Here is a 23,602-nt window from a genome sequence, read left to right as displayed (position 1 = left end):
TGTGGCAGACACATGCTACTCAACACAGGGGTAGATACATTTCAGCATCATGATCTGCATGCCAAAGGCCAGGTCAACCACACACGCTAACAATGACACATCATGAGAGAGACAAACAAAAGTAGCAAGATTTCTTGGGGGGGGGGGGGGGCCTATTGTCAGCATGTCTCTTTGTCAAAGCCTTTACACACTGCAACATGCGACGACGTATCACATTCATTTATGTAACACCTAAAGCCCAACATACAGAAGCTTAGAATTGAGACTGTGCATATTGTGAATAGGAAATCCAATGTTTTAGCTGGTAATTATGTTATGATTCAATTATCTTACTGTGGAGTGTCTGTGTTTAGTCTTTTTAAGACATCTATACAGTATACGGCTCAGTGTGTTTCCTGACAAAGCAGTGGAACATATATATATATATATATATATATATATATACTGTGTATATATATATGTATGTATATATGTTCCAACATTATTATTGTTCTTATGTTTCTCTGTGTTGTCTCCTGGTGTGCTCCATTACATCTGCCAGGAACCTCATGACTGTCAGCAGGGTTATGCAAACCCTGCAATGCTAATTTTAATGAAACCCTGTGGAGGTTCTTAACGTGGGCCAAGGAAGAGCCTATTAAATTTGGGGCATTTCTCATTTTCATTACATGTTATATGCACATTGGTTTAGGTCTGTGTTTCTTCAGTGTCTTTCTATATCGAGTGAATTTCTTAAAATCCTCAGAATTGCAATAATGTAACTGTCACATGCAGCAACAGGAATACAGGGTAAGTTGTAGTTTTTATCATCCTGTACAGAGACCTTCCTGCTGCTTTTCTGCAGACCTGATTCATAGGCTACAGCTTGAATGAAAAGAAAACTGGACCAATTTGATTTGAACAAACCATCAACACATCAGCTTCCAAAAGGATATGACTCCTTGTTTTTATCTGTTAATCTGAGCGTATTGTTAGCCAATAAGTTCTAATAGGCCAGACATGATACAAAACTGGCTGATCCCAAGACAAATGACATCAGCTCCAGATGGATGTAGGACTAGGACTTAGACAGATTCACCTTCCAGTCACTCAGCATGTCACATAAAAAGGACCATATTATATTACTGCAGGAATATCCTGTTTGTATACCAGGCAGCCGCATCAAAGACATAGAACCTTCAAGAAAATAAATCCCTCCTTTTCTTCCCCTTCCCTAATGAATATTGCGGCTCATCTTTTCAAGCAGGTTCCCGTAAAGACATTAAGAGACAATTAAAATATCCTGAAATATTCCACGAACATGGAGGAAGTGCGTTTTGTTTGTAAAGATGGGGTGAAGGATTGAAAAGCCCCCCCCCCCCCCACCCCCCATCCCCCACCTCTACCTGACCTGCCACATACAGTGTTTCCTTCTCATGATGACAAGAAGCCCACAGGCATCCACCTGTCCTCTTTTTTGGAAGTCCTGATTGGTTCCCATGGAGTTGATCTACCACACTCATCTTGTCCAAGGTTTCAGATCATCTGCTGTGTTCAGAAACCAAGAACAGATGTAACGTATTGAAGCCCTGACAATAAGCCTGGACAAGATGTGGACATTTTTTTCAGTCATTCTCCTGTCTGTCGTACAGGTAACTGTACTGAGTTTATTTGTAAATCCACATTACAGAATTGTTGTGTAATGATGTAATTAATTGACTTTTTCTTCCTCTGGTTTTCTTTTTAGATGAAACGTGTTTTTGCCACAGGTGAGTGGAGAAAGAAGACCCTTATTTCATTATCCCCCCCCCCCAAAACGAGCTGTACATTGAATTTTTTTTTTTTTTTTTTTGGTGAATCATTTGAAAGCAGCTGCATTTAATCTTCTCATCATCAATATCTGTCAGTTAATATCATTTGATGCATCAGTTTTTGTGGACATTCATTGTTTACCTCCACGTTCACCCTTTAATACTGAAACGTCAACTGTACTGGAAAAATCTTTAAAGTCCAGACAAATACTTCAGTATTTATTAAGAAATTCATATCACACAAATATTCCAATGATTTGTGATATGAGTTTGTTTTATGAATATCACACAATTTAAACATGTATAATCTATGAAATTTGAGTTGAAGTTGTATTTCCTCATTATGTTTAAACAACAACAAAAGCAATTCAAATATTGCTTTTTTTTTTATTAGTTTCGGTCAAATCAAGTTCCATATTTGAATATTGCGTAATACAGTACTTTAAAAACCTCACTGAATGAAAATACATAAATAATTTGTGTCTCTCTTGTTTTTGTTTTTTTTTAGAATGTGATATTGTGTCAGTGACATCTCCTTCCGCTTCCTCTCTGAACGTGGAATGGAGCAGCTACGCTGGAGCTTCCGTGTATTTACTGGAGATGCGAGTGGTGAACTCCACCAGTATCGCCCCAGTGATGGTGATGCAGCCTGCACCCAGCACACAGAGGCTGATTCAAGGGTTAAGACCCGGACGCGTCTATGAGGTCAAGCTCGAAGTCTTTGAGTTTTACACTCTTGTGTGCACAGACACTGAAATTACCCTGACAGGTAAAAATCGAAAATTTCAAAGTATCCACTTAAATAAAGCAGATCTCCTTTGGTTGATGATATTAAAAAGTAATATCTTACATCTCCACAGTGCCTGCAACATCTCAGATCACCTTTTCCAAAGCTATTTCAAGTACGTCGATAAAGTTTGAGTGGTCCAGCGTGATCGGAGCGGAGCATTACATCTTAATTGTGGAGGAGTTATTTAGTTTTCCTGCAAATAGGTACAATCAGACCTTCACGACCCTGAGTGGACAAGTGGACGGCCTGACTCCTGCTACAGTTTACAACTGCTACGTTTACTCCTCCAACGCAGCTGGGAGGGGTGCTAGAAGTACAATAAGGACAATCACCACGTGTAAGTGCACACAAGATGCTGATTTGACTCAGTTCAAGGGGATTCACTCATTAAATGAGCACTCATTAACGCCTGTATTTTGTCCCTAAAAGTGGTGCAGCCACCAACTGGTGTGACTATTGTACCAACGGGAAAGAGCACAGCTCGAGTCACGTGGGATTCTGTAAATAAAGTCCTGCTTTATCAAGTGACCGTGAGTGACAACGACAATCAAAGCAACGCCCCGATCATCAGGAACACTTCAAGCACATCTATGGATATCGCTAACCTGGAGCCCTGCTCCAGCTACACGGTGGGAGTATCATCAGTCAACGTCTTCTTAGCACCTGGGGAGGCTGCCAGTGTTACACACACCACCTCCAGTGAGTAATAGGCTGCTGTCTATTGTCTTTGTTTATGGCAACACAAAATCAGTGTAGAAGTGGTAACCTCCTCCTTTCATAGAGGAGGTGGACATAGCAAAGTGACATCATCCACTGGTTTTTGTATGCTGACTTTGAAGCTCAAGTTTGGTATTTTTACGATTGCCAACTTTTTTTTGAGCCATACAGAATATACACAGTGCTGACACACTTTTCTGTCTCACGATCCTGTCTAACTCATCGCTGAATGATTTATCTACATCCTTTCCTGCTTCCTTGTCTATTGAACTCCAAATTGGACAGTGATTCACTAACTCAGTATCATAATTAGTGGTGTAAAGACTCACAGGATTTAACGTCAAAGACACGGCTTCATCTCCTTCGACAGCCACATTAGGTTACATCTTGATACCACACATGGATGCTTCACGTTGCATCAACAAATTGCTATTTAATTTTTGGGGGATTTTGGAACATGGAACACCCAACCCAACCCAGTCTCATGGCCTACCGTGACGGCATCATGTTCTGATCGATTAATCAACGACGTGATGCCGTCACCAATATGACCTGATGCATGTGATGTGTTCACGACTGACCCTAACCCTCAATGGAAATGACTGACTGTGTTGCAACAATAGCTTACCTCCATAAATAGCGACTATATTAAGAATTAAACTGTTGTGTGATGTATCGACCAACTTCACGGCGAATCGTGTCCGCATCACATAAATGGCATCGCGTTCTTAATGAATCTGTCAGAAGGCGATGCCATCACGAAAGGCCATGAGATTCTGTTGGAACACCATCAGAGACAAACAGCATGTAAGAGTCTATGGTATTGAATAATTTATGGCCTCATGTGTGGCAGACCCACAGAACATGGACACTGAACATTGTAGAAACACGTATCAAGGTGTTACAGTTAAAGGAAACTAATAGTGTGCCATCTCTTGACACTTTGAAACTCTCCTTCATCAGCCATAAACCCAGTGACGAGCATTTCTGTGGACTACAGCTGCTCCAGCGGCATGGTGACGGTCACGTGGGATTTGGTGTTCGGGGCCAACATGTACAGGGCCACAGCTCGCGATGACACGGGCGAAGAACGGAACTGTACCTCTGACTCCACCAGCTGCCAGATCACCATGCTCAAATGTGGCGAGAAGTACAATGTCCATGTGACAGCCATCTCTGACGACTGTGAGAGCAAGTCCAACACCTCCGCCGTGTTTGACACAGGTGGGGACGCGACGCTCATGTGCAGCAGCTCCACATTTCCTGGCAGCTCATCCTTGATTCCCACATGCATTGACACACCTTCTAATTTTACCTGAGGTGTCTCTTACTGTCACACAGTTCCACTAATGGACGTATATCAGTAACTTTCACCATAAGTCAGCCCTTTGGGAAGCTGTCCAGGCGCCTCCTATTCTATGCTTTTCCATTTACTCATGCTGAGCAGTGAAACCTACCCTCTCATTAGCCTCTCCAACATAAGCCATCCAACACCAGCGTGTTTAAAACTCTTTACAGTCTGTTGAAAGGAAGCTGTTATATCAAAGGTCAGCTATATTATCCGTCTAGAAAGTGAAAAGGTGAGGGAGACACACACACACACACACACACAAACCCAGGAAATGATCTAGTGTCTTGCACGCACACCAGTTTGAATATAGTGACAGATTCAAATGACAAAGGATTCAAATCTCAGGTTACTCAGGGACTTTCAGAAGTTTTTAAATACTTTTATCCCAAGTGTGGATTATAAAATCTGCCACACAGTGTTTTTTTTTAAATCTCTTTTTATCTAATTCAGCAATATTTGGTAAATTTCTTTCGACCACCTTTTACCTTCATTTCTGTGTTTATTGTGCTGTAAAGTCTAATTCAGCACCTCATGTCTCCAGTGCCCTGTGCTCCCGCTGATCCTCACACCATTTATGACTGCTCCAGCAATGTGATCGTCTTCAACTGGCAGCCTACCAATAACACTCATTACTACGTGGCCACGGCTGTGGACAACACTGGCAAAGAGACCGAATGCAGGACACAAGACAACACGTGTTATTTCACTAACACAGGCTGCGGTCAGTTCTACGCTTACACCGTGTACGCCGTCAGCTCCGAGTGTGACAGTGAAGTCAGCCAGCCTGAGTTTGTACGGACCTGTGAGTGAGAGTTGATTTTTTTTCAAATTTTTCCTCTTTGAGAAGGACAGATTTAGACAATTCCCATGATATAATGAAAATAATTTCTAACTTCTACTTCAAGATTTAGTCCGGTGATACTCTTATATCTTAATATTTTTCAGTTCCAATGAAAAGGCCAACATTAATGTCATTAGCAGGTGTTCTTGAAGTAGTTCTTGACAAAAAAAAAAACTGCTATAAATGCATCCAAAGTCCTGTGATTCAATTTCTTTTTACTATTTAATTCAAGAATGGATTGTGTTCCAAACCTCTGCTGGAAATAGTGCCAGATAAACGTCTGCTCATGTTTCGCTAAAGCCAGTTTTGCCCAGCTTGTTCAGGAAGTTATATTTTATAATTAGGCAGAAACAGACAGAAATGTTTAATGTAATATAAATAAAACCTCAACTTTCCCAGTTGTGAACTACTGCTCCTCTTTCCACCAGCTCCATGCCGCCCCACGAATGTAAAGACAGCGGCAGAATGCCACACTGAAACACTGATCACAACCTGGGACTCGGCCCCTGGAGCTCTGTCCTACACTGTAGAAGCACAGGGGAACACTGGAGAAACCTACAACTGCACCTCCTCCTCCACCAGCTGCGCCGTCACTGGTGTACCATGTGGAGAGCACCTCAGTGTTTGGATTGTGGCCTCCAATGACATCTGCTCCACTAACAAAGTTCTGGGAGAAGTGGCTCAGACGGGTACGTGATGATTTTTTTTTTTAAATAAATAAAATATATAATATGATATAACAGGTTTGGGACTAAAAAACATTCTCCCTCCAGTTCCCTGCATCCCCACCAATGTGTCAGCATCTGTGGACTGCAGCCAAGATTCGGCAAGCGTTAACTGGACGACGAGCATCGGTGCTATATTTTACATCGCACTCGCTCAGGATTCAGAGGGAAATTCATACAGCTGCAATTCAATGAGCACCACCTGCCTGATGGAAGGTCTGAGATGTGGACAGAATTACACTGCCACAGTAATCAGCTCTAATTTCAAGTGTAACAGCTCGGCGAGCGAGGAGGTCACCTTTAGGACAGGTTGGTCAGAGGGTTGGAGTAGACTGAGAGTATACTGAGGATTCATCTCCTTCTAATCTGTACGACCTTGTACTCCCTCTGCGTTTTTGTCCAGCCCCTTGTCCTCCAACCGACGTCGAAGCGTTCAGAGACTGTGACGCCAACCATGCTCTGATAGTCTGGCAGAACAATCAGCCAACAGGCCTCTACACCGCAACCATCGAGGATCAGAATGGAGCTCAACTCAACTGCACCAGCAACGATGTTAACAACTGTAAAATCACCTCGCTGCCCTGTGGAAAGACATACAGTGTCACGGTCACCTATAATGATGGGAACTGCCCGTCCACGTCCTCATCCATCAGCATGGACTCAGGTACTGCACCTATGAGCTCATGGAATCTCGGATCTAAAACCACATTTCAAGCTACTCCAAAGAATGGATTCGGGACTTTTCACCTAAAAATAACTGTTGATTTCTCTGTCTACGTCCTTTAGTGCCGTGTGGCCCAGAGGATGTTCAGGCCAGTGTGACCTGCGTTACCGGCCAGCTGAGGGTCACCTGGAACATCTCTGTTCCTGCAGAGAACTACACCACCACCATTTCCAGAGGAATGAGTCAGCCCCATCACTGTACAAACTCTACAGACACAGAATGCACGTACTGGGGGTTGGAATGTGGATCCTCGTACATGGTGACAGTGGCCTCCATCACAGGGACGTGCTTCAGTCTACCGAGTGCAGAGGTTATCGTACAAACATGTGAGAGACAAAGATTTTTAAGGATACAGCAGAGGGCATTTTCCTAAATGTGGTCCTAAACCTTCATCTCTGTCCCTTTCCCCTCAGTGCCATGTCCTCCCACCAATATTACTGCTGTACACACATGTAACCCTGATCCAGTGCCAGTGTCCTGGATGGCCAGCTCAAGTGCTAAATACTACACTGCAGTTGCCATGAGCAGCGCCGGTCACAGATCCGAGTGCACCACCAATGAAACATCCTGCAGCTTCTCTGGACTCCTATGTGGGGAGGCGTATATCATCGGTGTCTCAGGAGCAGATGACAACTGCGCTGGTGAACAGAGCCACACAGTCCAGCTGTACACAGGTAAGGCAGCACCAACCGCCGCCATCACTGGCAGTAAAAGCCGACACCGTGACCATTTCTGTTAAACTGAAATCCCAGCCTCATTCATAAAGATGTCATAGTCAGTGAGTTATTCACTTATTTGCTCCTCCAGAGCCATGTGCTCCCTCTAACGTCTCCAGCCAGCTGAACTGCGGCACTGGCACGGCTCAGGTGTCCTGGGACCTCAGTCCGAATGCTGTGAGCTACGCTGTGACAGCCACCAGCTCTGAAGAGAAAATCAACTGCGACAGCACCAATCCCAACTGTACACTGACTAATCTGGCTTGTGACCAGTCCTATGACATTCTCGTGACTGCCACTGACGGCACCTGTGTCAGCAGCAACAGCGCCCCCTTCAGACAACAGCCAGGTACTGAGAGACATCGTTTGAGTGTCGCTGTTTCTCTTGATTTCTACTTACAGCTGACTTTAGCTCAGCATCTCTGTTATTTATGTTAAAATTTTCACATGAATGCGTGAACCAAAAGTAACTCAGGCAAGGTATTTAATTCATAATATAAACTCTCTCAGACAGTTTTGGGAAAGGGTCCTGAAGAGGACATCATTGAGTTTGAGAACAAACAAGCGTTTTTTGATATAGTTGGATATAGCGTGATGAGGAATGTGTATTGAAATGAAATACCTGTAGGTTCCTAGTTTCACACATTAAATTACAGCTCCACCCTCTGATGCACGCTGTCAATCATTTCCTCTGTTAGTGCCATGTCCTCCAGTTAACGTCAGCACCACCGTGGTCTGTGGCTCCAGTGACGTGATGGTCAGCTGGAGCAGTGCTTCTGCTGCCCTCAACTACAGCGTTACTGCCCTGCTGCTGGATGGAGCCACAAGTCCAACGAGCTGCCACACTGATGGTGCCAGTTGTCGTCTGAGTGGACTTCAGTGTGGAAAGATGTATAATGTCTCAGTTCGAGCTCACTCTGGCAGTTGCAGCGGGCCATACAGTATCCCACAAGTTGTGCAGACAGGTAGAACATAGAATATTCTAGTATATTTAAATATTTTCTTACAATAGCAACAGATTTCACTCACTGTGACATCTTCCCCCAGGACCCTGTGGTCCTCAGAGTTTAAGAGCAGAGATGGACTGTGGCACAAACTCTCTTCAAGCCTTCTGGAACGCCTCTCTTGGGGCAACCACCTACACGGCGTCAGTGACAGGTCCCGGTGGCTTCTCTGAAACCTGCTCTTCATCCAGCCTCACATGCTCTTTCAGTGGCCTACAATGTGCCAGTCAGTACAACATCTCAGTAACATCCCAGGACAGCCACTGCAGCAGCGCTCCCAGTCTAGCGGCTGTAACGACAGGTAGCGTCTGCATGATTGTAATTCATTTTAGCTCAGACATGTTAGCCTGAATTAGTCATGCGACACATTTGCTCAGTCTGTCTCTTCCTCCAGGACCGTGTGATCCTGTCAATGTGAACGCTGCCCTCCAGTGTGGCACAGATGCGGCCATGGTGTCCTGGGACGCTGCTCCCGGTGTTGCAGCATACACAGTACTCGCTCAAGACCGCGGCTCGCAGCAGTCCATGTTCTGCAGAAGCAGTACAACTTCCTGTCAGCTGAATGGGTTGCAATGTGGGAAAGTATACAACCTGACTGTGCTGGCTGAGGATGCTAGCTGTAACAGCACTGGAGGCACCATGACAGTCCTGATGACAGGCAGGAGAGATGAGGAAGTCACTTTCAAGAATGTTGCTGTTTGAACAAAGACTAACCCAAATTTTCTTCTCGCCCTCCCAGCTCCTTGCTCTCCTTCCATCCACAACACCACTCTGGTTTGTGGTACCAGATCCTCCTCTCTGTCATGGATGCCAATGACTGATGCCACAGGTTACATAGTTAATGCGACAGCTACAAGTGGACACGTAGTTTGGTGCAATTCATCTACTACGACATGCACACTAACAGGTCTTCTGTGCGGGGAAACCTACACGGCCACCATCACTGCTCAGGGTAACCAGTGTGACAGTCCACCTGGACCCAGCGCCAGCATTAGCACGGGTGTGTAGAGGATTCTAGAGGTCTGTTAGAGTAACCAATAAGAAAGAGGAATCTTATTTTTTAATATGATTTCTTTTCAGCTCCCTGCCCCCCATCTATTATATCAAAGCAGTACAACTGTGGCACCAGCACAGTAGTCATAAACTGGTCTGACAGTGCTGGAAGTCTTGGCTTCCTGGCTCAGGTATCTGGAGAAGGCTTTCTGGATAGCTGTGTGACTAAAAATACCAGCTGTGCAATCCATCATCTACCTTGTGGTTTGGATGTCAATGTCACGGTCCAGGCTGAGGGGGCACAGTGCAACAGCACCCCGAGTGGCAGTGAAATCCTCAAAACAGGTGAACCTCCTGATTTTATTCTATCCCTTTACTTCCACTTATCCTGTTCAGGATCACGGGGACCTGGACAGGTCACCAGTCCATCACAGGACCAACACATAGAGACAGACAACCATTCACACTCACAGCCACGCCTACGGTCAATTTAGAGTGTCAATCAGCCTCGTCCCCTCTTGATGTCTTTGGACTGTGGGAGGAAGCTGGAGTACCAGAGAGAACCCACACAGGAACAGGGAGAACACGGAGATTCCACACAGAAAGATCCTGTGCTGGAACCGGGACTCGAATTCAGAACCTTCTTGCTGTGAGGGAACAGTGCTGACCACTGCACCATCGTGCACACCCTAATTTTATCATATTTAAAAATACACCACAAAGATCTCATGGATTGCACAGACACTGAAAAAAAGGAGAATTAAAGTTACATTATGCAGTAATGCTGAGCAGCAGTGGCCTCTGCTGGTGTAACTACTGAAATACAGGACACTGACATTCAAATCTGTTGAAAAGATGGGCAGAGCACTCTTTTGTTACACTCTTGTGTGTACAGTGTTTCACAACCCATGAACTGAGTTTCAATAGCAAAAATTGGGCATTCAAACCAACCTGTTGTGAACACAGTCTCATTTTGTTGCAACAGTTCCAAAGAAGATGTTTTGAGCACAATGGAATAATAAAATAGGCATTATTTTACTTCTCAAAAGTGACTTCAGTGTAAACTCAAATGATGTTGAAAAGGCGTATTGATGCTTAAAATACTGTATAATGTTGCTTTAGACTGACATTTTGTGAAAAAATTGAAATATTTTTCTTAACAAGAACTGTGGGTTGAAATGATAGAAACCTGTCCACCTCCTGCACATAAAGAGTGATGTCCCCTGAAAGGGTTTTTGCCTTTCGAGTACTTACAAATAGATGCCTTGAGCTCAACAAAGACATTTTTCCAACTCTGCCTTTCTTCTTTATGTCTCCAGAATGCTGAAAAAAAATCTATTTAGTTAGAAGTTAACGGGGCCCCATTAACTACAAATGGCAAAACATCTGTTAACAAACTCTGGTAACTCTGCATTATTGGGTATCATCCACATCTTCTTTATTCAGCCACATGGAATCAACAGGAATCAACAAAAACTTTAATTTGAGATTAAAAACAAACAAACAAACAAACTCATTATCGCCCACCTGCTTCATCACTTGGGCAGAACCAGCAGGTGCATTCAGTTGAACCATCTGACTCTTTCTCATAGCACAAAATACATTTTTGGGGTGAATTATCACATGAATGACATATTTTATTTTACTTTTTAAGACACATTAAAAACTTGCAACAAGAACTATTATTTCTACTCAGTCCTTGAACAAATTGAATAAATGAGATATAGGGAATTAGTTATCTTTCTTCAGTCTTTCTGCAAAGCTAAACTTAGTTAATGTTAATGTTACTAGCTATTTTTCTCTACAATAACAGATGGGACATTGGTATAAACTAGGTAGGAGATTATGTTTTTTTCCCATAATGCCAAAAACTATCAATTAATGGGTGCTTCTCTAAAACCAATGTCCTGTGTGTTTTTATTTCCTGTTCAATCATTTTCCTTGTTACTCTCCAGTCCCGTGTGCTCCAGAGGACATCAACGCCACGCTGGTGTGTCTGAATGACTCGGCTCTGGTGTCCTGGGTAGGAAACCCCATTGCTGTAGGATATAATGTGACTGGGACGGGCCAGGATGGACACACACGCCACTGCCACACCAACACTACCAGCTGTCAACTGGTAGACATCCACTGTGGTGAAACATATGAAATCACAGTCACACCTATTTCTGAGGACTGCACCGGACAGCCAAGCGCAGGCTACAGTTTCAGAGCAGGTGAAGAGCATCATGAAGCTGGACGTCTGCGACATTTGAGAGAAAAATAACATGTCATCATTGTCCCACTCCTTTTTCTCCAGGTCTTTGTCCTCCCAGTAACGTCACAACATCTCCAGCTTGCAAAGGCAGCTCTGTCTCTTGGTCCGGCGTGACAGGGGCAGAAATGTACATAGCAACAGCGACTTCAGATGATGGACACACTCGCACCTGCCGCTCAAACTCCTCAAGCTCGTGCAGTTTCACTGACCTCCACTGTGGGGAAACCTACGCTGTCACTGTTGTGACTGTGGACCGGGGCTGCAGGAGCCAGCTGAGCGCCGCTGCAGAAGTTCGAGCAGGTGACGAGATGAGTTTTTAGGATATTTAGAAGATGTGTCTGCTTACAGAAGTGTCAACTACTCAATGTATCATCCTCAGCTCCATGTCCACCCTCTAACTTGACGGGCCAGGTCAACTGTGACACTGGTACATTGACCCTCATGTGGGATCAGAGTCCAGTACCTGGGGCTGAATACATCATACTAAAGGAGAAAATTGGCAGCATGGTCCCTCCTTCAGAATACTTGACTTCTAATACCTCACACACTCTGGCTGACCTGCAGTGTGGCCAGAAATATGCTTTCAGCATCGCAGCACAGGACGAACCTTGTCATGGCAGCTACAGTGCACCCGTTGAGATGAGCACAGGTAGGATGTGTCTCTGTGGCAACACCTGCATGATACGGTGCAGTAATAAAATCAAAAGATAACGTTTTCTTCCACTTTCAGCCCCTTGCCAGCCCACAAACTTCACTGCTCATGTGGATTGCGGGACAAACAAAGGCCATTTCTCCTGGGCTGAAAGCAGCGAGGCAGGTTTATACACCATCCAGGTGACGGGGGAGCATGGCCACATTGCATCTTGTTCCTCCAACAGCACCTCCTGCACTGTCACACTTGACTGTGGCCGCTCGTACTCTGCTATGCTGGTGGCCTCCACAGAGAGCTGCAACAGCACAGAACACGCTGATATTCAGTTTGACTCTGGTAAGGGATGACACAGTTCAGATCCTACCAAAATATTCCCGTCTCAATCAGAGTGTGGAGGACTGATCCTGGGAGGTGGTGTATTAATGTACTCATGAGCTCACCCTCCCTATTCCCCCTCTCTGCTTTAGCCCCCTGTCTCCCTGAAGACGTTGTGGCAGTGTTAGACTGTGAAACCAACAAGATGAACGTGAGTTGGGGACTGAACCCAGGCTCAGATCACTACACCGCCTGGGCTATCAGCCCTGGCCCACACAGATCTTCCTGTAACTCCACATCCAACTCCTGCTCCATCAGTGATCTGCAGTGTGGCCAAGTCTACGAGGTGGCCGTCACCTCGTCCTCCATTCACTGCGACATCATCACCGGTTCTAACTATAAGATTCCGTCAGGTGAGTGTTACTGGTTCATAATTTGGATCCCTTAAACAGTGACTTATTCTGACAGCCATCTCTCTGTAGCTCCTTGTAAAGCAGAAAACACTTCAGTGGAGCTGAACTGCAGCTCCAACATCTTGACAGTGAGGTGGAACAATATGAGCACCAATCAGAACTACACCGTCCAGGCCACCTCTGCTTCAGGTGTCAACTCCACCTGTGACTCCACTGACAGCAGCTGCTCCTTCCTGGACCTGAGCTGTGGTCAACTCTACACCTTCACTGTGATGGGACACACCAGCGTCTGCATGAGCCAGATGAGCAACACCATGGAGAAGCTCACTGGTACACTTAGTCAGTTACTCTTAGTCAATTTAAGGATTTCTGTCTCAGTATCACCGCATCTCTTCCTCTCTTGGGGTCTCCAGCTCCATGTCCTCCCAACAATGTGTCCACTGCAATGAACTGCACCACACGTGAAGCTCTGGTCAGCTGGAGTACTGCTGCTGCAGCATCAGCCTACAGCGTCCAGGCCACCTCTATCAATGGACACAGCTCCTCCTGCAGTGAGATAGGCACATCCTGCACCCTGAACACCCTGGTCTGTGGACAGGAATACTCAGTCGTGGTGGAGGCGATGCATACCGGCTGCTCCGGTCCGTCTAGTGCCCCCACCTGGCTCGCTACAGGTGCACAAACCTTCTCGATTCTTTATCTCCTGTTTTCATGCAAGATCACCAGAGGCATGTTGATGAACAAAACTAAACTCTGCCCTCTTTCTCCCACCAGAGCCCTGTGTCCCCATGAATCTCTCTGTCTACTACAATATGAGCAACACCCAGGTGATGTGGGCCGCAGCGACTGGTGCGAGATCCTACACTGTCCAGGCTGTGACAGAGCAGGGCCTCACGGTCTCATGTACCACCACCAACACCAGCTGCGCCCTCCACGGTCTGCAGTGTAGTCAGATGTACAACGTCACTGTGACAGCTCACAACCAGGATTGTGACAGTTTGGCGTCTGAGGTCAACCTGCTCATGACAGGTGTGTTACCTGACCAGATTTGAAAACACACTGAATATACACGGGTTTTTTTTTCCCCTCACGTTTTTCTTTTTTCTTTTCAGAGCCCTGCCCACCCACCAACATTCAGGCCACTATGATGTGTGAAGAACTAACAGCAACTGTTTCCTGGGAGCAAAGTGGGCTGGCTGTAGGTTATATTGCCTACATGCAGGACCAGACCGGTCACTACGCTTCCTGTGCTGGTGCACACACAGATACCAGCTGTGTTGTCCCAGGACTGGACTGTGGTGGTGAATATCACGTCTGGGTCACAGCTCTGGGGCAGCAGTACAACAGCTCTGACAGCACCGTCATCTATCTCATGGCAGGTAACGTTTGAAACATTACTAATTCGCTTCATCTGACAGTTTAGTGGATCATTATTTAAACTCTTTCAACTCTGTAAACGAGTCATATTCTTCTACATCCCTCAGGCCCCTGCCCTCCAGGCGGAATTGAAGCCATTCTAGACTGTGAGAGTCGCTTTGCTACCATATCCTGGCAACTCGGCGCCGAAGTAACGTCATACACGGCTGAGATTACTTCTTCATCAGGCCACACGGCCACATGCACCACCAACCACACCAACTGTCAGCTGGGCTCCCTGCAGTGTGGAGAGGAATATAATGTCACTGTAAAGTCACTGGGAGAAACCTGCAACAGCACTGGCCAAATGGCAGGAAACCTCACCGCAGGTACAGTCACACATAGATACTCCATCTCATGTGCAAAACCTTATTTTTGTTCTTCCCCGCTATGTTTTCAGGTAGTCTATCCAGCTTTCCATCCATACATTTTTCAAATACCGGATTCTTAGGAAATTTCTTCAGGTTTTGCTCAAACGTTCACTGGGATTCAAGGATGAACCGAAAAAATTTTGTGGTCAGAAGTGAAAGCTACTTTACCCTCATATGTGTTCAGAATTTGTGCCATTCTTGTAAATTTGATATCTCTGAAATTCCTTCGGGGAATTTTTTATTTTTTTTTAAATTCAGTCACAGAATCCACTGGAACCTGAGGATGAATTGAAGATTTTGCTGGTCGAAAGTGAACGTGACCTCACATAGATACAATATCTGTGAATCGCTTTGAGAGAATTTTTCAAATTTTTTCACAGACTTCCAGCAGGACTTTTGATTTTGGTGACTAAAGGGCACTGTTACCTCATCAGAACACAATATCTTTGGAATTTTTGAGAGAATGTTATTAAATGTATACATGATAATATCTATCTATCTATCTATCTATCTATCTATCTATCTATCTATCCATCTAGATGGATAGATAGATAGATAGATAGATAGATAGATAGATAGATAGATAGATAGATAGATAGATACTTTATTCATCCCCATGTGGGAATGTCATTCTTCCTCCCTCCAGTGCCCTGTGTCCCCATGAATCTCTCCATACTCTTCAATCTGACCAATGCTCTGGTGCAGTGGGATGCTAGCAAAGGTGCCTCGTTGTACTCGGTCCGAGCTGTGACTGACCAGGGTGCAACAGTCACCTGTAACGCCACCGGCACCCACTGCACCTTGACCGGTTTTCAGTGCAGTGAGATCTACAATGTCACTGTGACTGCAGAGAATCTGGCCTGCAGCCACATGGCAACATCTGACACTCACCATATGATGACAGGTCAGCAGTAACTTCTCTCAACTATTTTATGGCACATAAAATATCAGTTTTGCATAAAAGCGTATGTTTATTTTGTCGTCGTTGTTGTTGTTGTTGTTCAGAGCCCTGCCCGCCTGCCAACGTTCAGGCCAGTATGGCGTGTGAAGAACTTACAGCAACAGTGTCCTGGGAGCCAAGCAAGCTGGCTGTGGGCTATAGTGCCTTATTTGTTGACCAGAGTGGCTCCTATGCTTCCTGTGGTGGTGGACACACAGATACCAGCTGTGTGGCTTCAGGACTGAACTGTGGTAGCGTGTACAACATTTGGGTCACAGCTTTGGGACAGCAGTTCAACAGCTCTGACAGTGAAGGCATCTATCTCACATCAGGTAACAGATAGAGATACGTTCACTTCAAATATCAATGGAGCTCCACGAGCATGTCCTAACTCACACCAACTGTTTTCCCAGCTCCATGTCTGCCCTCGGAGGTAGAGGTCAAGGTTGACTGCCACTCTGATGGCGTGGCAGAAGTGTTCTGGAATGCTACTTATGGCACAGCTAACTTTTCCCTGACAGCCAGCAGATGGCATCACACCCTGTGTGAAACTCAGCAGAATGGCTGTAATGTGACGGGTTTAAGTTGCGGGGAAACCTACAATCTCACGCTCACCGCCAGCAACACACAGTGCAGCCTCACTGCACCAGTGCCTGCGAACCTCACCACACGTGAGTTTGAGCTAAAATCCTCACATGTAGCAGCTGTCAAGTCATTTATTCAAGGTTTGATTCTTCTCCTCAGGTCTGTGCCCCCCTCAGAGAGTGGCTGTGGATCTGCGGTGCGGGTCCCAGACTGCTGTCCTGTCCTGGGAAAACAGGGCTGAAGTTGAACTTTACATAGGAAGCGCCGTCACTGCATCAGGAGGGGATGAGTTCCAGTGTAACTCGACAGGCTCTTCCTGTCAGTTCCCTGGTCTGGACTGCGGGGAAACATACAACTTTACTGTTAAAGCACAGAGTGGAGGCTGCTGCAGCAGCCAGGCTAGTAGTACCGTCTTCATCCAGACAGGTACTGCAGTTTCATGTTTAAGTGTTTCTTGTGGTGGAAAATACATTTACTATTACTGCCCTGTGAGTACTTGAGTCTTTTAAGTCACTACATTTATGTGGGACACACTTTGACCTTTTCATTTCAAGTCAAAGGAGCTTACGGGAAGAAAAGTTAGTGAGTTCTGCGTCATTTTAAAGAATGTTCTGAATACTTCTTCAATTGTTTAATTGAAAACGTCAGATGGAAGTTGGACAGATCTCGTAATCCCGCCTTCAAAGTCTTTAAATGTCTACAAATGCCATTCAATATCCAATATTCAAACTTGGAATGTAAAAAAAAAAAAAATCCTCACATTTATTTGATTTTTTTTTTGCACAATCCACAAAAGGATTCGTCCACTAATATGATCAGTTCTTGATTAGACTCTTCATTTTGTTCTTCTAGCGTGACTCGCCCTGATTCTAACAGTTTCTCTCTCCCCTGTCCCTCTTCTCTGTGTCTCAGAGCCCTGCCCACCAGGGATTGTTTCTGCTCAGGCCGTCTGTCAGAGGGAGGAGGTCCAGCTCGCCTGGCACCAAGCGAGCGGGGTAGAGAATTACCTAGTGACGGCCACAGGAAGCCTCGGATACGTGGAGAGCTACAATACAACAGAGACACTCCTATCAGCAGCTCTACCCTGTGGACAGAACTACTCTGTCACAGTACAAGGACGGGGCAGCGTGTGTGACAGCATCCCGAGCAGCCCCGCCTTCTTCTCCACGAGTACGATCTTCCACCACAGTTTGCCTGTACTTTACAAGTGTTGCTTTTCTCTGCATGTGCACTCATCCACGCTCCATCTGCAGCTCCGTGTATCCCCCGTGATGTCACCACCTACGTACAGTGTGAATTTGGCCTGGGATCTGTCAGCTGGGGGGCCAGTGATGGCGCTGAGGCATACGTCGCTGTGGCCACTGGGCCTGACGGACACACATACCAGTGTCTCACCAACACCACCTCCTGCACCTGGGACAACCTGCACTGTGGGGAGCAGTACGCTGTCGTGGTGAGCGCCAAAGATGAGAACTGCACCAGCCTGCCCAGCAACAGCTCTGTCATCCACACAGGTATTTACTTTTTGTCAAGAAAACTGATTTGAATGATGCAGCTATCAAGCTGGAGTTCCTGATCTTGCGTCTTGTTTTTTTTGTTTTTTTTCTTTTCAGACCCCTGTTCCATCCAGAATGTAGTTCCCTCTGTGAACTGTGACATCAGAGTGGTCTCTTTGAACTGGGATATCAGTAACGGAGCAGAGTCGTTCGTGGTCTCCGCTGAGGCAGGGAACACATCAGTTGGGCTGACCACTAATGACACCACAGCCCACTTCTCTGACCTCATCTGTGGACAAAACTACAGCCTCACAGTCACGCCTCACAGCCAGCACTGTCCTGGCACCCCCAGCTCACCCGCCCCCATCCAGACATGTAGGTTCTACACCTCTTACATGAGAAACAATACAATAATAGAATTAAGCTCTGAGGGGTAAACTGAACCATGTCTTTATGTTCAGGGCCGTGCCCTCCTGAAGGAGTCTCCACCATGCAGGACTGTCTCTCTGGCATCGTCATGGTAACCTGGCAGGCCAGTAACGGGACAGACTATTACACCGCCAACATGGAGACTGACGGCAGCCCCTCACAACTGTGCATGTCTGACACTAATAAATGCAGCATCCCAAGTCCATCCTGTGGACTCAACTTCTCTGTGTCGGTCACAGCTTCCAACCAGCAGTGTAACGCCACCTCCAGCATGACCACCAGTCTGCAGTCAGGTGAGGGTAACATAGCAATAATAACATTAACAAAGCATGTATGTTCCTGTAACCCATTCTTGTCTGTTTACTCTGTATGCAAAAGCCAAAGAAGTGGAACAGAGACAAGTTTTAAGAGGGGAAAAAGACATTCTTATATAGCAAAAAATGTGTAAACATATTGATTTCTGAATTTAGAAGCAATTGAAAATGGTCATGTGGTCATTTATGCTATAAAACAGCAGTTCTAAAAACTTGTGTAGTTAATAAAATGAGGACATATCCAGCATTGTTTCCAGTACTTCTCCTGAATACACTGTTCTTTATGTCAACTATTTTGTGCATAGTCATCCAGATGGGAGTGTTAGGAGTACTGCAGGAGGCACATGAAGATATTTTTAGAGATTTCATGCGTAACTGTCAACTGATGCACAAATGTGTGACAGACTGTGCCTGGGAAAGAGTTTGATCACAGCAGTTTCCTCATTGTCTTAGTGCATGATGCCAGTTTAGGGATTTATTCTAGACATTCCAAATGTAGTTTTCAAGTTTCTCAGGTACAGGTTGTTCAAGAATGAATCGTAGTTCTTCATATGTAATTCATAGATTTTCTTGTCACCAATAATGTTTAGTGTTCTCTGTGGCTACGTGGCTGAAACAACATTTAAAAGGGGCGGGGGGGGGGGTTGTTTTAGAGTGACTGAGTCCAGATTATATTTATTTATTTATTTAAATTGATCCTCTAAATTGACCGTAGGTGTGACTGTGAGTGTGAATGGTTGTCTGTCTCTATGTGTTGGCCCTGTGATGGACTGGTGACCTGTCCAGGGTGAACCCCGCCTCTCACCTGAAGGCTGCTGGGATAGGCTCCACCCCCCCCATGACCCTTAACAGGATAAGCGGAAGAATATAGATGGATGGACGGATGGATACTTGTTTATTTATTTATTCATTTATTTATTCATTTATTTATTTATCCATCATGCAGCTCTTACAGTTGCACTGTCCTGTTGTGTGTCACCTCTTCTCTGCAGTGCCATGTGTCCCCACTAACGTCTCAGTGGTGATGGACTGTGCCAATGACACGGCTGCGGTGTCCTGGTCTGCCAGTCGAGGTGCTGTACAGTACACTGTGATGGCCTATAGTCGTCATGGCAACATCAGTTGCCAGACGTCCAACCTCAGTTGTAACCTTGACAACCTGACATGCGGCAGCAACTACACAGTTGATGTGATGGCCATGGATGACACCTGTTCCAGTGTCCCCAGCCAGGGTCTGATGTTCAACTCAGGTGAGACACATTACACTCGCTTGATTTTCACGCTGGCGTTTGATGCTGATTAATCAGCTCCTGTTTCTACTATCAGGCCCCTGCCCACCTGAGAATGTGAGCGCACAGATCAACTGTTTGTCAGGCAACATGACAGTTTCTTGGGATGCCGTCAGAGAAACAGACTACTTTTTGGTGTCAGTAACTGGGGACAGCGGAAGAAGCAGCGAGTCATGCAACACCTCAGACACTTCCTGTTCCATCAGTAATCTGACGTGCGGAAACACCTTCACTACTCATGTCGTCTCTGTCAGAGGCGACTGCTACAGCCACCCCAGTCTGAGCCTCAGCCTTCAGTCAGGTACAGAAACTGTAAAAGCCATTCAATCCACCCATCCATCCATCCATGCACCCACCCATCCATGCACCCACCCATCCATCCATCCAATCACTAGTGTCACTCTGCCTCCTCTACAGCTCCCTGTCAGCCTCAGGACATCAGCGGCCATATTGACTGTGTGACCAACTCTGCCTGGATCACGTGGCAGGCTGCTGCAGGAGCTGACAGCTACACCGTCTCAGCTGTGGGTGGAGAGGACAACAAACACAACTGCACTACTTCCAACTCTACCTGTGAGGTGGAGGACCTGGCATGTGGTGTACTGTATAACTTCCATGTTGTTGCTGAAAACAGCCAGTGTGACAGTCTGCCCAGCGCCACCTTCAGCTGGGAGACGGGTAATAGATCATGAAGCCAAAGATTCTTCATTGTTGTTCTAAACTGTTGTCATTAATGACCGTCTCCTCCTCAGCCCCCTGCTACCTCTCTAGCATCGCTGCTGTCCCTCAGTGTCACAACTCCTCCATCCTCGTGGTGTGGGAGATCATGGAGGGCAGCGAGGGCAACACTGTGTACACTGTCACAGCTGAAGCCAGTGACCGAACCCTCCTGTCCTGCAACAACACCGGCACCAACTGCACCTTGACAGGAGCACGATGTGACCTCCATTACACCGTCATAGTGGCTGCATCATCAGACAGCTGCAGCAGTATGAGAAGTCCACCGTTCAGGATTAGCATGGGTACACGCTTACATTCACAACACCTTTGAGAACACGCTTACAGATTATTTTGCCAAATCTTCTGATTCCAATTTGACTTTTCACAGAACCGTGTCCACCCAGGGATGTGATGGTTGCAGCCTCCTGTGAGACCAATGCTGCCCTGGTCTCATGGACCGCCTCTCCGGTTGCTGAAACCTACCATGTTGTTGCGACGGCTGCAGATGGTCGCGTGCATACCTGCAACGCCACATCCAGTAACTGCAGCTTGTCAGAGATGCACTGTGACCAGCAGTATACAGTCATCGTGACTGCTAGCCACGAGAACTGCTCCAGCGAACCCAGTCAGACCGCCTCACTCAACACAGGTTTGTTTGCTTGAATTAGAAAAGGCACACAGGATGAGTAACGTTCAAGAGACCTGACTTGATTCCTCAATGTTTCTCAGGTCCCTGCGAGCCAGAGGGGCTCTCAGTTACATTCTGGTGTAACAACCAGTCTGCCCTGCTCTCCTGGACGCCCTCTGATAATGCTGTAGGCTACTATGGCTTTGCCCAGGCTGGGAATGGCAACATGCTGTATTGCCACAGCACAGATCCAACCTGCACCATCGAGGGTCTTGATTGTGGAACTATTTATAATTTCTCCGTCCAGGCGTCAGATGGGACATGCAACAGCTCCCTCAGTGAACCAGTGCAGAGTGGAGCAGGTATGCAGAGATTTTTTTAGAGATCAAGTCTAGAGTTGATGCATCGACTCCCCTTCTCTTCTCTTCTTTTCTCAGCTCCCTGCCCTCCAGAGGCTGTTCAGGTGCAGCTGCTCCCAATGCAGATGGAGATCCAGGTGATGCACTTCAGCTGGACACAGATAACCTGCAGGGACACCGAGTACCTGCTGAAGTTAACAGGAAGCCTTCTGGGAGACAACCAGGCCCAGTTTGAGGTCTCGTCTTACTGGACAAACATGACGTTCTTTGAGATTCCCCTGCCCTGCGGTTCATCCTACTCTGCTACAGTGGAGAGTAGAAACACTGCTGGTACCAGCGAATCCTCCCAAACTCTCACTGACACAACAGGTAGATGACACTCCCGGCAAGAGAAACCTTCCTAACGGCTTTCATACTGAACGATTTGACATCTTCCTCAGGCAGAGACCAAAGACACGAGGACTACAGACACTTGACACTTATGTCTTGCACAATTCTTCAGTTAATAAGTCACAAATGCAAAAATACAAATATCAGATGCTAATTTGAAGTAATGAAATAAGAAGGTGAGGGACAGAATAATGTTATTAACGGCTGCTCTTCAATCCATAATCACAGGGGTTCCGCCTGCTCCCTTCCTGTAACGACACATCAAATTTATAGAGTACACTTCTTTAAAGCGTATATTTATGTATAAATATGTATACATTGTTTATATTGTATTTTATTTCATGTTTTATGTTTATATAAGGGTCTGATGAAGCCGATTAGCTGGGTCAAATTCTAAGTAAACACAAATATCTATTGTTTAATACTTGATTACTTAACTGTCATTTATATATTTAGAAAATGTATCAAATACTATAATGGTTTTTTTGACGCTCTCATTTTTCTCCACCCAGCTCCGTGCCCACCAGCAGGTGCGGTGTACAGTACAAACAGCTCCTTCACCACAGTTTCCTGGGCTGCGTCGGTGTTTGCCACCGCGTACACCGTGTATGACGCCAAGGTTTCCCCCGATTCTCAGCTGTGCAGCACTGCAGGCTCATCCTGCTCCCTATCTGACGTCTCCTTCACCAGCCTGGTGATCACAGCCAGCAACTCAGCCGGAGAGAGCGAAGGAACAAACGTCACCCAGGGTGAGAGTTGATGAGCGCGGGGCCACAACCGTTTCTGGTTATTCAAATTGTTTTGTAGGTCTTAATTTGATGCGCTGATGTTTTTCTTTAGTGGTAACACAGGACCGCAGGAGAAGAGATCTCAGTGAACAAATGACACAGAATGGTGAGTTGCATCGTTTGAAACAGAGAAAAACAGTACGATTTGTAGAACTGAATAACTTGACAGGGATACATTATGAATATGTCACTTGTCAGATTTTGGTCTCTGTATTTGATATAAAAGTGTCATCCACACCTTAATAGTGTGTCTTGTTATTCCCAGGAGGCCTCTCAGCTCCCGTGCTGGCTGTCACTCAGGCCATCTCATCAGTCATTTTCGTTGAGTGGTCCAAAGTAGGCGCCGCCTCTTATTACAGCCTGGTGATCAGCCAGCAGGGCAGTTCCAGCACACCTCAGGAACTGACAGTTTACGGAGAGAGCGTCATGCTCACCAACCTGAGCCCCCGCTCCTCTTACTGCTTCACGGTACTGGCCAGGAACGAGGACGCCAGCGGACCAGAGTCGGACCCTGTGTGTGTGCGGACCGGACAGGGGCTCCCCCAGTAGGAGCACAATTTGTGTACGGAGCAAACATCTCCGCAACAGT

At 46.0% G+C, this 23,602-nt stretch overlaps 1 protein-coding gene across 1 annotated transcript; it reads left to right on the top strand.

Moving 5' to 3' along the window:
* The first annotated feature begins 1,300 nt into the window (after window positions 1–1,300).
* LOC147261477 (uncharacterized) lies at window positions 1,301–23,562 on the top strand. Its single transcript, XM_086205079.1, has 47 exons — window positions 1,301–1,322; window positions 1,567–1,631; window positions 1,727–1,748; window positions 2,299–2,559; window positions 2,651–2,917; window positions 3,010–3,279; window positions 4,261–4,521; window positions 5,190–5,450; window positions 5,918–6,178; window positions 6,263–6,523; window positions 6,618–6,878; window positions 7,001–7,264; window positions 7,352–7,612; window positions 7,746–8,003; window positions 8,353–8,619; window positions 8,702–8,959; window positions 9,053–9,316; window positions 9,398–9,658; window positions 9,739–9,996; window positions 11,607–11,867; window positions 11,951–12,208; window positions 12,288–12,557; window positions 12,639–12,896; window positions 13,028–13,288; window positions 13,358–13,618; window positions 13,702–13,962; window positions 14,063–14,317; window positions 14,401–14,667; window positions 14,773–15,033; window positions 15,722–15,979; window positions 16,081–16,347; window positions 16,429–16,686; window positions 16,760–17,026; window positions 17,513–17,770; window positions 17,854–18,114; window positions 18,214–18,471; window positions 18,558–18,818; window positions 19,832–20,089; window positions 20,166–20,429; window positions 20,546–20,806; window positions 20,881–21,150; window positions 21,237–21,497; window positions 21,578–21,838; window positions 21,914–22,204; window positions 22,738–22,974; window positions 23,066–23,119; window positions 23,279–23,562. Exons 1-47 carry the CDS (start codon window positions 1,301–1,303, stop codon window positions 23,560–23,562), a joined length of 11,445 nt encoding a protein of 3,814 aa, XP_086061205.1.
* The last annotated feature ends 40 nt before the right edge of the window (window positions 23,563–23,602 follow it).

This window comes from Aulostomus chinensis, chromosome 5 (assembly GCF_037954235.1).
Source record: "Aulostomus chinensis isolate RoL2024-O1b breed Wild chromosome 5, RoL_Achi_v1.0, whole genome shotgun sequence".
Taxonomy (NCBI): domain Eukaryota; kingdom Metazoa; phylum Chordata; class Actinopteri; order Syngnathiformes; family Aulostomidae; genus Aulostomus; species Aulostomus chinensis.
Note: the sequence above shows the minus strand (reverse complement) of the source record. Positions and strands in the feature narration are given on the sequence as shown.